General features: G+C 38.7%; 1 protein-coding gene across 1 annotated transcript in view; it reads right to left on the reverse strand.

Annotated features, from left to right (window-relative positions):
* The window catches only part of PCDH11X (protocadherin 11 X-linked), a 122421-nt gene that overhangs the window by 77617 nt on the left and 29561 nt on the right, over positions 1-15243 (reverse strand). The window contains exon 3 of the mRNA XM_044235228.1: positions 4965-7469. Coding sequence (XP_044091163.1) covers positions 4965-7469 — 2505 coding nt within the window. The remainder of the gene's footprint in view (positions 1-4964; positions 7470-15243) is intronic.

Below are 15243 nucleotides of genomic sequence, written 5' to 3' on the forward strand. Positions count from 1 at the left end.
GGAATCCTGATTGCTCAGAAGTGTTCCAGGGTGCACCATGACTGGAACACAGTTGATACATCCAGCTACATCTGTTCAGTCATCTCCCACCAAAATGACTAAGAGGAGGAATGCCCAACAGAAGAAAAATACAGAGGATGGACCTTCTGCAACAGAGCTAACGGCTATCAACATAGACAATATGTCGGAAAGAGAATTCAGGCTAACAATTATCCAGGCAATAGCTAGGTTGGATGACAAACAGAATTGATTAGGGCCGAACTGAAAGCGACCAGACAGGATGTTCACAATGTTAGGGCGGAGCTTAAAACTACCAGGGAGGAGGTTCACAATGCTCTCAATGAGTTCCAATCTAATCTAAACTCTCTCAAAGCTAAGAAGAAGATAGAATTAGTGATCTGGAAGACAAACAGATAGAGAGAAAGGATCAGGAGGAAGCCTGGAACAAACAGCTTAGATCCCACGAAAGCAGAATCAGGGAAATAAATGATGCCATGAAGCGTTCCAACGTCAGAATTATTGGAATCCCTGAAGGGGAGGAGAAGGAAAAAAGTCTAGAAGATATAGTGGAACAAGTCCTTCATGAAAATTTTCCGAATCTCGCGAATGAAACCAGCGTTCATGTACTAGAGGCTGAACGGTCTCCAACCAAGATTATACATTCCAAAAAAATATCACAACACCTGATAGTCAAATTGAGGAATTATAATTGTAGGTATAATCTCTTGAAAGCCGCCAGGGCAAAGAGGCTCCTTACTTACAGAGGGAAGCCCATCAGAATAACATCAGACCTGTCCACAGAGACCTGGCAAGCCAGAAAGGGCTGGCAAGATATATTCAGGGCACTAAATGAGAAGAACATGCAGCCAAGAATACTTTAACCAGCAAGACTGACATTCAAAATGGATGGAGAGATAAAGAGTTTTCAAGACCAGCAAGGCTTAAAAGACTATGCAACCACCAAGCCGACACTGCAGGAAATATAAAGGGGGGGGGTTCTATAAAAGAGGAAAAATCCCAAGAATAGCATTGAACAGAAATATAGAGACAGTCTACAGAAAGAAAGACTTCAAAGGTAACTCGATGTCAATAAAAACGTATCTATCAATAATCACTCTCAATGTGAATGGCCTAAATGCACCCATAAAACAGCACAGGGTGGCAGATTGGATAAAACGACAGGACCCATCCATATGTTGTCTACAAGAGACCCATTTTGAACCTAAAGATACACCAAGACTGAAAGTGAAGGGATGGAGAAGCATCTTTCATGCCAATGGGCCTCAAAAGAAGGCTGGGGTAGCAATTCTCATATCAGATAAATTAGACTTTAAAATAAAGACTGTAGTCAGAGATACAGAAGGACACTACATAATCCTTAAAGGGACTATCCACCAAGATGATCTAACAATTGTAAATATCTATTCTCCCAAAATGGGAGCAGCCAATTACTTAAGAAAACTGTTAATCAAGATAAAGAGTCATATTGATATGAATACACTAATCATAGGAGATCTTAACACGCCTCTCTCAGAAATAGATCATCGAAGCAGAAAATCAATAAGGAAACAAGAGCATTGAATGACACATTGGACCAGATGGACCTCATAGATATATACAGAACATTCCACCCTAAAACAACAGAATACTCATTCTTCTCAAGTGCACATGGAACCTTCTCCAGAATAGACCACATACTGGGTCAAAAATCAGGACTCAACCGATACCAAAAGACTGAGATTATTCCTTGCATATTCTCAGATCACAATGCTTTGAAGCTGGAGCTCAATCACAAGGAAAAGTTCCGAAGGAACTCATACACCTGGAAGCTAAAGGCCACCTTGCTTAAGAATGCTTGGATCAGCCAGGAGATCAAAGAAGAACTGAAACAATTCATGGAAACCAATGAGAATGAAGACACTTCGGTCCAAAACCTATGGGATACAGCAAAGGTGGTCCTAAGGGAGAAATACATAGCCATCCAAGCCTCCCTCAAAAAAATTGAAAAATCCAGAATACACCAGCTGTCTCTACACCTTAAACAACTGGAGAATCAACAACAAATCAAACCAACTCCACACATAAGAAGGGAAATCATCAAGATTAGAGCTGAGATCAATGAGGTAGAAACCAGAACTACAGTAGAACGTATCAATGAAACTAGAACCTGGTTTTTTGAAAGAATCAATAAGATCAACAAGCCATCGGGCACACTAATCCAAAAGAAAAGAGAGAAAGCCCAAATTCATAAAATTATGAATGAAAAGGGAGAGATCACAACTAACACCAAGGAAGTAGAAACAATCATCAGAAGTTATTATCAACAGTTATATGCCAATAAGCTAAGCAACCTAGATGAAATGGATGCATTCCTGGAAAAATATAAACTACCAAAATTGAACAAGGAAGACATTGACAAACTGAATAGGCTGATATCTAGTAACAAGATTGAAGCAGTGATCAAAAGCTCCCAAAAAACAAGAGTCCAGGACCTGATGGATTCCCTGCGGAATTCTACCAAACTTTCAATGATAAAATAACATCTATTCTCCTGAATTTGTTTCAAAAAATTGAAGCAGGAGGAAAACTTCCAAAATTCCACCCGTATTCTTCAAAGAGCTGGAACAAATAATCCTAAAATTCGTATGGAATTAGAAGAGACCCCGAATCACTAAGGAAATGTTGAAAAACAAAAATAAAGCTGGGGCATCACGTTACCTGATTTCAAGCTTTACTACAAAGCTGTGATCACCAAGACAACATGGTACTGGCATAAAAACAGACACATAGACCAGTGGAACAGAGTAGAGAGCCCAGATATGGACCGTAAACTCTATGGTCAATAATCTTCGACAAAAAAGGAAAAAATACACAGTGGAAAAAAGACAGTCTCTTCAATAAATGGTGCTGGGAAAACTGGACAGCTATATGTAGAAGAATGAAACTCGACCATTCTCTTACACCATACATAAAGATAAACTCAAAATGGATAAAACACCTCAGTGTGAGACAGGAATACATCAGAATCCTAGAGGAGAACATAGGCAGTAATCTCTTCGATATCAGCCACAGCAACCTCTTTCAAGATACGTCTCCAAAGGCAAAGGAAACAAAAGCGAAAATAAACTTTTGAGACTTCATCAAAATCAAAAGCTTCTGCACAGCAAAGGAAACAGTCAAGAAAACAAAGAGGCAACCCACGGAATTGGAGAAGATATTTGCAAATGACAGTACAGACAAAAGGTTGATATCCAGGATCTATAATGAACTCCTCAAACTCAACACACACAAAACAGGCAAACATATCAAAAAATGGGCAGAAGATATGAACAGATATTTCTCCAATCAAGACATACAAATGGCTATCAGACACATGAAAAAATATTCATCATCACTAGCCTTCAGGGAGATTCAAATTAAAACCACATTGAGATATCACCTTACACCAGTTAGAATGGCCAAAATTAACAAAACAGGAAACAACATGTGTTGGAGAGGATGTGGAGAAAGGGGAACCCTCTTCCACTGTTGGTGGGAATGCAAGTTGGTGCAGCCTCTTTGGAGAACAGTGTGGAGATTCCTCAAGAAATTAAAAATAGAGCTTCCCTACGACCCTGCAATTGCACTCCTGGGTATTTACCCCAACGATACAGATGTCGTGAAAAGAAAGGCCATCTGTACCCCAATGTTTATAGCAGCAATGGCCACAGTCGCCAAACTATGGAAAGAACCAAGATGCCCTTCAACGGATGAATGGATAAGGAAGATGTGGTCCATATACACTATGGAGTATTATGCCTCCATCAGAAAGGATGAATATCCAACTTTTGTAGCAACATCGACGGGACTGGAAGAGATTATGCTGAGTGAAATAAGTCAAGCAGAGAGAGTCAATTATCATATGGTTTCACTTATTTGTGGAGCATAACAAATAGCATGGAGGACAAGGGGCGTTAGAGAGGAGTAGGGAATTTGGGTAAATTGGAAGGGGAGGTGAACCATGAGAGACTATGGACTCTGAAAAACAGTCTGAGGGGTTTGAAGTGGCGGGGGGGTGGGAGGTTGGGGTACCAGGTGGTGGGTATTATAGAGGGCACGGCTTGCATGGAGCACTGGGTGTGGTGAAAAAATAATGAATACTGTTTTTCTGAAAATAAATAAATTGGAAAAAAAAACCGCATTGAGATATCACCTTACACCAGTTAGAATGGCCAAAATTAACAAAACAGGAAACAACATGTGTTGGAGAGGATGTGGAGAAAGGGGAACCCTCTTACACTGTTGGTGGGAATGCAAGTTGGTGCAGCCTCTTTGGAGAACAGTGTGGAGATTCCTCAAGAAATTAAAAATAGAGCTTCCCTATGACCCTGCAATTGCACTCCTGGGTATTTACCCCAACGATACAGATGTCGTGAAAAGAAGGGCCATCTGTACCCTAATGTTTATAGCAGCAATGGCCACGGTCACCAAACTATGGAAAGAACCAAGATGCCCTTCAATGGATGAATGGATAAGGAAGATGTGGTCCATATACACTATGGAGTATTATGCCTCCATCAGAAAGGACGAATACCCAACTTTTGTAGCAACATGGATGGGACTGGAAGAGATTATGCTGAGTGAAATAAGTCAAGCAGAGTCAATTATCATATGGTTTCACTTATTTGAGGAGCATAAAACATATCATGGAGGACAAGGGGTGTTAGAGAGGAGAAGGGAGTTGGGGTAAATTGGAAGGGGAGGTGACTCATGAGAGACTATGGACTCTGATAAACAATCTGAGGGGTTTGAAGTGGAAGGGGGGTGGGAGGTTGGGGTACCAGGTAGTGGGTATTATAGAGGGCACGGCTTACATGGAGCACTGGATGTGGTGAAAAAATAATGAATACTGTTTTTCTGAAAATAAATTAACTAATAAAAAAAATTAAAGTTAGAAAGATTAGTTAGAAACTTGGATTACCTACCAGTCTAGTGTGTACAGACACAGGAGTTTTGAAAGTTGTCACTGAATAGCTGCACTCAGAAACACTGTAAGGTTCGGAACTGCTGGAGGAACATTTAGAGATGGAATCACAGGTCACAAAGGTGTTATCAAGTGGTAGTTCCTGAATGATGTGGTGCTTCGAATTCAGGGGAGTTTCAGGGTAAATCTGGAAGGCAGGCTGTGGAGAGGCAGATTTGTAGTGCCTGGCCAAATCAGGGCTGTCAGGTTTGAAGGTGGTAGTTATAGTGCCCCAGTTGTTCTTGCCCATGGTTTTTTCTTCCAGCTCAATGGGAAGGTCTAGCGTGACACTGTTTCCATCATTGTCAACATCATCTGCCTTAATTTCTTCAATAGTGACAAAGTTAAGCAGTAAGTTCTTAGGGGCATGCTTCTTCTTTTTTTTCTTCTTCTTCTTTTTCATCATCATCATTACCATCTGTCTGTTTTCTGGGTTTGGAGTAACCCATTCAGAATTCTGCTTGTTTTTCTGAGAAGCCTTAAGGTGTGGTGACTGGCGGCATCTTACTACAGCAGTAATGAAAATAACAAGGATGACAGTTATGGTGCCAGCAATAATAGCAACCGTGATCTTGACATAGTCACTGGTTGGTGAGAATGCATCAGTTGTCTCAATATTTGGGGTCACTGGTGTTTCAATGTGTTTGTGTACCAGTTCATGAATCCATGTAGCATTGGCCACTGATTCATTCACAAATAGATTAACAATAACAACACTGAAGAGAGATTCAGGTTGTCCCAAGTCCTTAGCTTTAACTATCAGTCTGTATAAACCAAGGTCTGTAACAACACATTTCTCCTTTAGTGTGATGTTGCCTGTTGTTTGGTCAATTATAAACAAACCTTTTGTGTTTCCTCCTACAATGCTGTAACGAAGCTCTGCATTCATGCCGGTATCATTGTCAACAGCAAGTACCGTGAAGACCACTGTGCCTGGATTAGCGGACGGTAGAACCAATTCATAGGAGTTGTTGGAAGAAGGAACAATGAAAACTGGTTTGTTGTCATTGACATCAACCACATTTATGGTCACTTTGGAAGTTGAAGAATGTGGTATCTTACCACCATCCTCAGCCTTTACATAGAAAGTATAAGATTCCTGTTTTTCTCTGTCAAATGAAATATTTGGTTGGATAACACCAGTCTGTGGATCAATGGTGAAGTCATCATTCATATCTAAAATGGAGAGAGTGACTACAGAATTTTCTCCATAATCTGGATCAGTTACAGTGATCAGTCCTACTGTCCCATGTCTTGGAAGGTTTTCTGGTACATAGAAGTTGTACTCATTGTGAGTAAAAATTGGACTGTTGTCATTCTGATCAAGAATGGTCACTGAAACTGTGGCATTGGTTATTAAGGGTGGCATCCCATTATCTTTTGCTAGAACTGTGAAGGAATATTTTTCCTGTTTTTCTCTATCCAGTTTCCTCACTGCGGTCAGAATGCCTGTATGATGATCCAGACTGAATTCAGATGGAGCATCAACACCAAGCAGATAATTGATCTCAGCGTTGTACCCACTGTCTGCATCTGTTGCACTTATTTTTGTCAACTTGATGCCAGGAGAGTTATTCTCAGGAAGAGAAAGACTTATGAAAGGCTGGGTGAAAACAGGAGCATTGTCATTTTCATCTTTCACTTTGACAAGGAGCATAGATGATTGATTCAAAGGAGGTTTTCCAGCATCTGCAGCTAGTAATTTAATGGCATATTCTCTTATGGTTTCATAATCAAGATATGCAGCAGTCTCCAGGAGGAATTGATTACTGAATACTGGCCTTAATCTGAAAGGGACTTCATGATCTGTGAAGCATGTCACCATGCCATTATGGTCAGCATCTTTATCTGTCACAGTTATGAGAGCAATTTTGGTATTGACTGGAGCATTTTCTGAAAGAACCACAGTGCCATTGATTGGATTAATGATGTACCTTATGTCAATTGATGGGGCATTATCATTGATATCTGTAACATTTACTAGAACCATTGCTCTTGCTGGCATCAATCCACCATCACTTGCCAAAACCAGTAACTTGTGGTTTGGTGATTCCTCCCTATCTAGTTGTTGTTTGATTGTGATAAGTCCTGTGGTGGTGTTGAGGTGAAATAGCCTCTTGGCAATGCTGGAGACTAGATTGCTAAAATAAAAATGAATCTTGGCATTTTCACCTATGTCAGCATCTGTGGCATGGAGTTGTGTCACTGAAGTACCTACAGGAGCATTTTCTGGTATGTTGACTTCAATCCCATCCTCCTTGAAGACTGGGCTATTGTCATTTGTGTCTGCAACACTTATTTGCAAAATAGCCGTACTGGATCTTTGAGGAAAGCCACCATCTTCAACCTTTACTTTCATTATATATGTATCCTTCTCTTCCCTATCTAACTCCTTTTGAACAATCAGCTGTGGCATCTTGTCTCCTTCTGGCGTTTCAATGATATCAAGCCCAAAAATACTTTGACCCTGGAAAACATACAACAAAACACATTTTAACTTATGTAATGAGACCAGTGTTCAATCTATTGAAGCCACGTGACATAGGATCAGCTCAGAAATAGGTGTTAGAAACTCAATTTATAAGCCCTAAGTCTGTCTGTAACTAGTATTATGACCACTAGCAAGTTGCTTACCATCTCCATGCATTTCTAAAATTAGAAAGTTGTTCTATAAGATGATTTGAGAGCTTTACAGTTCATGGCATTTTATGGTGATAAGTGTAACTCACTTATATAAAGTATTAAAGTCTACAAAAGGAAAAAAAGTATAAAGAGTTGTCAGTGTTTCACATGGTGATTTAAGTTATGAGTGAATTAACTGAGGCAAGATGGCAGTAAGTAGGGGACCTCCTTTCATTTGGACCCTTGAGTTTAGCTAGGTAACTATCAAACCATTCTGAACACCCATTAACTCTGCCTGAGATGTAAGAAAAAAAAAATATCTGGAACTCTACTCTACTCTACAGTAGAAAATCCACTGTTTTTTTGCAAGGAAGGGAGTGCAGAGACATGAATCCGAGAGGAGATATCCAGAGATAAATGGAGGGGAGAGGAAACCTCCATAAACTGGCTACCAGAAAGTGATATAGCCCCAGAAAGCAAACTCAGAACCCTTAGAAATCTGCTCCAGTGAGTGACATCCTGTATGAAAGAGGCTCAGGGGATGAAAAGGGTCGAATTCTAGGTCAGTCAGTGTGGTCTCAGGATCCTAGAAGTCATGGGGATGCTAGAACTGATAGATTTCCCAAGCAGTGGAGTGGGGAATCTGGTTATGGTCACTGAGCCAAGGAGGGGACTACCAGCTCTGGTCACCATAAACTGCAAGCAAGGGCAATCAAGTGACTACTCAATGCCTGGGCACCCTGCAAAGGACTGGAGAGTGAAGACCATCTGTCATCCTCCAGGAGGGGGAGAACTGGCGTGCCCACAACAGGGTAACAATTCTCAGGGTGGCAGGCCCATAAAGGACAGTATGGCGACACTCAGCCATCCCCCAGGGGTGGTGGAGCAGATACATGCATGATCCCATGACCACTGTCAGCACCAGGGCACAACAGAGGGCAATAACACGAGACCCTCAGATTCCCCACACCCCCCAGGAGGCTTACTGTGGGCACACAACACAGGAGTCTGAGGAGTTTGGTACACATGAAAGTGAAGACCATTGTTCCCAGAGGGTTTACTGAAGAGGGAGAATAATGATCTTTTGGCTCTGGAGCTGGAGATTGGCACAGGGCCATTTTTATTTTGATCATCTAAAGAGGTGTGGACATCTTTCAGGGAAAAAAAAAAGCCCCACAGAAGACCAAGACATTGAGTCTAGCCCTCTGGCAAGGGGCAGTGCAACTCTGCACAAGAAAAGACACCTGGGAAGCAGCAGAGCAGACCACTCCCCCAGAAGACCAACTGGAAGAACAGGTGCATAACTAGCTTACAAATTCCAAAAGACTGTAAAACTCCAGAGCCAGGGGAATATAGTATATAAAATTCAAGATTTTTTTCTGATTCATTCCTCTTTCAGTCCAAAATTTTTCATTTTTTTTCTTTTTTCCCTTTTCAACTAGTTTCTTATTTTAGCAACTGTTTGTTTTTAAGTTGATTTTAGCATGTATTTTTTACATCTACATTTTATAGATCTATGTTTCATTTTTGGCCTTTTTTCACTTTATTCAATTTAATTTTGTAAATATGTAAGTTTTGTTTTTTTTAGTTTTGGGATTTAGTGTATTCTAACACAAAGACCAAAATTCACTCAGGAACAAGTGGATCAGTGTGTTTTGTCCACCCTGTGAGATTATATCCTCCCCCCAATTTTTGTTGTTTTAGTTTGCTTATCTGTTTTGATTTCTGACTGCTTCAGATTTGTCTGGTGTGTATTTTGCTTGGGTCATTGTTGATATTTTTGATTCTGCTGACTCACTCTTCCATTCTCTGAGCAAAATGACTAGAAAGAGGAATTCACAACAAAAGAAAGAAAAAAACAAGAGGTAATGTTCTCTGCCACAGACATAATTGATACAGATATAAGTAAGACATCAGAGATGGAATTTGGGATAACAATAATAAAGTTAATACCTAGGCTTGAAAAAAAAAAACCATAAAAGACAGTAGATAATCTCTTAGACCACAAATGAGATCTAATCAAGCAGAAATTAAAAATGATATAACTGAGATGCAGTCCAAATTAGTTGTTCTAACAGCTAGGGTGAATGAAACAGAAGAGAGAGTAAGTGATCTAGAAGACAGGCTTATGGAAAGGAAGGAAGTTGAGGGAAAGAGAGAGAAACGACATATATTCTATGAAGAAAGGCTTTGAGAAATTAATGATGCCATAAAATGTACCAATGCCAGAATTATTGGGGTGCCTGAGAGGAGAGAGAAAGAGAGAAAGAGAAAGAAAGGGTCAGAATGTATATTTAAACAAATCATGGCTAAGAACTTCCCTAATCTGGGGAAGGAAATAAGAACTCACTTCCAAGAGGTAGAGAGGATGCTTCCCAACATCAATAAAAACAGATCAACACCCTGAAATATGATACTGAAGCTTACAAATTTTAGAGAAAAATAAAATCCTGAAAGCAAGTTGAGATAAGAGTTTCCTTACTTATAGAGGGAAGGACATCTGACTAACATCAGACCTATCTACAGAAACCTGGTAAGCCAGAAAGGGTTGACATGATATATTCAGGGTACTAAATGAGAAGAACATGAAGCCAGAAATACTTTATCCAGCAAGGCTGTCACTCAGAATGGAAGGAGAGATAAAAAGTTTCCAGTACAGACAGAAACTGAAAGAATATGTGACCACTAAACCAGCCCTACAAGAAGTATTAAGGGGTATCCTGCAAGCAAAGAGAGAACCTAACAGTAACATAGATCAGAGAGAAAAAGAGAAAATCTACAAAAAGAAGGACATTATGGGCAATACAATGACACTAAATTCATATATTCCAATAGTTACTCTGAATGTAAATGGGTTGAATGTTCCTATCAAAAGACTCAGTGTATCAAATTAGATTTAAAAAGCAAGACCCATCAATATATTGTCTACAAAAGACTTATTTTATACCTAAAGACACCTCCAGATGGAAAGTGAGGGCATGGAGAACTATTTACCACACTAATAGACCTTAAAAGAAAGCTGGGGGTAGCAAACCTCTTATCAAACTAGATTTTAAACCAAAGACTGTAGAGGGACACTACATCATACTGAAAGGGTGTTTCCAGCAAGAAGTTCTAACAATTGTAAATATTTATGCCACTAACATGGGAGCAGCCAATTATATAAATCACTTAACAAACAAAGTAACGAAACACTGTGATAATAATACATAAATAGTAGGGGACTTCAACACCCCACTCACAGGAATGGACACAGATCATCTAATGAGATCAACAAGGAAACAAGGGCTTTGAATGATGCACTGGACCAGATGGACTTCAAAGATATAAACAGAACATTCTCTCCATAAACAACAGAATAATCATTCTTTTCAAGTGCACATGGAATTTTCTCCAGAAAAGATCACACACTGGGTCACAAATCAGGTCTCAACCAGTACTGAAAAGTTTGAATTATTCCCTGCATATGTTCAGACCACAATGCTTTGAAACTCTAACTCAATCACAAAAAGAAATTTTGAAGGGACTAAATGCTTGAAAGTTAAAGAACATCCTAATAAAGAATGAATGGCTCAACCAAGAAATTAAAGAGGAATTTAAAATACTCATGGAAACAAATGAAAATGAAAACACAACTATTCAAAACTTTTGGGATGTAACAAAGACAGTCAGTCCTAAGAGAGAAGTATATTGCAGTGCAAGCCTTTTTCAAGAAACTAGAAAAGTCTCAATATGCAAGCTAACCTCACACGTAAAGGAGAGCAAAAAAGAACAGGGGGAAAAAAACGGAAACCAAACAGAAGAGAAATAATAAATATTACAACAGAAATTGATTAGAGACTAGAAGAAGAATAGAACAGATCAATGAAACTAGAAGCTCGTTCTTTGAAAGAATGAAAAAGATAGCTAAATCTCTAGCCAGACTTCTCCAAAAGAAAAGAGAAAGGAACCAAATTAATAAAATCATGAATGAAAGTGGTGAGATCATGACTAACACCAAGGAAATACATACAATAATTGAAATATATTATGAGTATCAATATGCCAACAAATTGGGCAATCTGAAAAAGAAACAGATACCTTCTTGGAAACATATAAACTACCAAAGCTGAAACAGGAGGAAATAGAAAACAGAACAGATGCACAACCAGATAGGAAATTGAAGGAGTAATCAGAAATTTCTGCCCCCCAAAAAAGAGTCCAGGGCCAGATAGCTTCCCAGAGGAATTCTGCCAAACACTTAAAGAAGAAATAAGACCTGGTCTACTGAAATTATTCCAAAAAAATAGAAATGGAAGGAAAACTTCCAAACACATTCCATGAGGCTAGCATTACCTTGTTTTCAAATCAGACAAAAACCCTACCAAGAAGAATTAGAGACAAATATCCCTGATGAACATAGATGTCAAAATTCTCACAAAGATACTAGGCAATAGGATCCTACAATACATTAAAGGGATTATTCAACATGACTAAATGGGATATATTCCTGGAATGCAAGAGTGGTTCTACATTCACTAATCAATCAACATGATAGATTATATTAATAAAAGAAAAGACAAGAGTTGTAAGATCCTCTCAATTGTTGCAGAAAAGGCATTTGACAAAACACAACATCCTTTCATGACTGAAACTTTTCGGAGTGTAGGGATAGAAGGATCATACTTCAATATCATGAAATCCATCTATGAAAAGCCAAAGTGGATATCATTCTCAATGGGAAAAATCTGAGACCTTTTTCACTTAGGTCAGGAACGTGGCAGGAATGTCAAATATCTCCAGTGTTATATAGCAGTAGAAGTCATAACCTTAGCAATCAGACAACAAAAAGAAATAAAAGGCACTTAAGATTACAAAAAGGAAATCAAACTCTCACTCTTTGAGGGTGACATAATACTTTATGTGGAAAATCCAAGAGACTCCACCCTAAAATTGCTAGAACTCATACAGCAATTAAGCAACATAGCAGGTTAAAAAATGCACAAAATGAGTTGCATTTCTATATAACAACAACTCAACTGAAGAAAGAGAAATTAAGAAATTGATCCCACTTATAATTGTACCAAAAACTGTAAGATACTTAGGAATAAACCTAAGCAAAGAGATAATGGATCTCTACTTTAAAAACTACAGAATGCTTATGAAAGAAATTGAGGAAGGCGCAAAGAGATGGAAGAAACAGTCCATGTTCATGAATTGAAAGAATATATATTGTTAAAATGTCTATGCCAGAGCAATCTATCCAGAGCAAACTACACATTCAATGCAATACTTATTAAAATAGCTTTGACGTTTTTTTACAGAGCTTGAACAAACAATCCTAAAATTTGCATGGAGCCAGAAAAGACCCTGAAGAACCACCGGAATGTTGAAAAAGAAAAACAAAGCTAGAGTCATCATAATGCCTGACTTCAAGCTATCTTACAAAGGTGTGATCATCAAGACAACATGGTGCTGGCACAGAAACAGACACATAAATCAATGGAACAGAATAGAGAACCTAGAAATTGACCCTCAACTCTACTGTCAACTAATGTTCGACAAAGCTGGAAAAAATATCCAAAGGAAAAAGAAGTCTTTTCAATAAATGGTGCTGGGGAAATTGGACAGCTACATGCAAAAAATGAAACTGGACTATTCTCTTACACCATACACAAAAATAAACTCAAAATGAAGAAAGACCAAATTATGAGACTGAAATCCATCAAAATCCGAAAGAAGAACACAGGCAGGAACTTCTTTGACCTTTACTCTAACAATTTCTTGAAAGACACATCTCTAAAGGCAAGGGGAAAAAAAGCAAAAGTGAACTATTGGAACTTAATCAGATAAAAAAGCTTCTGCACAGCAAAGGACAATCAACAAAACAAACAAACAAACAAAAATCTGCTGAGTGGGAGAAGATATTTGCCAATGGTGTGTGAGATAAAGAGCTCGTATCCAAGATCTATAAAGAATATATCAAACTGAACTGCCAAAAAAACAAATAATCCAGTCAAGAAATGGACAGAAGACATGAGCAGATATTTCTCTAAAGAACACATACAAATGGCCAACAGAAACATGAAGAAACTCAACATCACTTGGCATCAGGAAAATACAAATTAAAACCACAATGAGATATCACCTTACACCAGTTAGAATGGCAAAAATTAACGAGACAAGGAACAACAATGTTGGCAAGGATGTGGAGAAAAGGAACCTTCCCAAACTGTTGGTGGGATGGCAAGCTGGTACAGCTAGTCTGGAAAAGGGTATGGATGGTCCTCATGAAGTTAAACATAGAGTTACCCTATGACCTAACAATTGCCCACCTGGGTGTTTACCCCAAAGGTACAGATGTAGTGAAATGAAGGGGCATCTGTACCCCTATGTTCATAGCACCAATATACACAATAGCCAAACTGTAAAAGTAGCTGAGAGTACCTTCAACAGATGAATGGATAAATAATATGTGGTTTATATACACAAAGGAATATTACTCAGCCATCAGAAGGGATGAATACCTACCTTTTATATCGACATGGATAGAACTAGAGAGTATTATGCTAAGTGGAATAAGTTAATCAGAGAAAGAAAATTATCATATGATTTCACTCATATGTGGACTCTAAGAAATAATGCAGAGGATCATAAGGGAAGGGAGGGAAAACTGAATGGGAAGAAATCAGGGAGGGAAAGAAACCATGGGAGACTCCTGACTCTGGGAAACAAACTGAGGGATGCCAAAGGGTAGGTGGGGGGGGGGAATGGGGTGACTGAGTGATGGGCATTAAGGAGGGCACATGATGTGACTAACACTGGGTAATATATGCAACTGATTAATCATTGAACATTACATCTGAAACTAGTGATGTACTGTATGTTGGCTAACTGAATTTAAACAAAAAAAATTTACCATGGTTACTCCAAATGAATTAAAATATTTTACTATAGATTTCAGCTGTCTAGGATGCTTTTTTAACGCGAAATTAACAATCAGGTATAAAATATCCATCCAAGACAAGAGCATACATTGAAAAATACTTAAAAATTCTGGTAGAGGGAGAAATTACACAAACTCTGATTAAGAATCAAACCTTGGACGGCTATATGCAGAAGAATGAAACTCGACCATTCTCTTAAACCATACATAAAGATAAACTCAAAATGGATAAAAGACCTCAACGTGAGACAGGAATACATCAGAATCCTAGAGGAGAACATAGGCAGTAATCTCTTTGATATCAGCCACAGCAACCTCTTTCAAGGTATGTCTCCAAAGGCAAAGGAAACAAAAGCGAAAATAAACTTTTGAGACTTCCTCAATATCAAAAGCTTCTGCACAGCAAGGGAAGCAGTCAAAAAAACAAAGAGGCAACCCACAGAATTGGAGAAGATATTTGCAAATGACAGTACAGACAAAAGGTTGATATCCAGGATCTATAATGAACTCCTCAAACTCAACACACATGAAACAGACAGTCATATCAAATAATGGGCAGAAGATATGAACAGACACTTCTCCAATGAAGACATACAAATGGCTATCAGACCCATGAAAAAATGTTCATCATCACTAGCCCTCAGGGAGATTCAAATTAAAACCGCATTGAGATATCACCTTACACCAGTAAGAA

This window comes from Neovison vison, chromosome X (genome assembly GCF_020171115.1).
Source record: "Neovison vison isolate M4711 chromosome X, ASM_NN_V1, whole genome shotgun sequence".
Lineage (NCBI taxonomy): Eukaryota > Metazoa > Chordata > Mammalia > Carnivora > Mustelidae > Neogale > Neogale vison.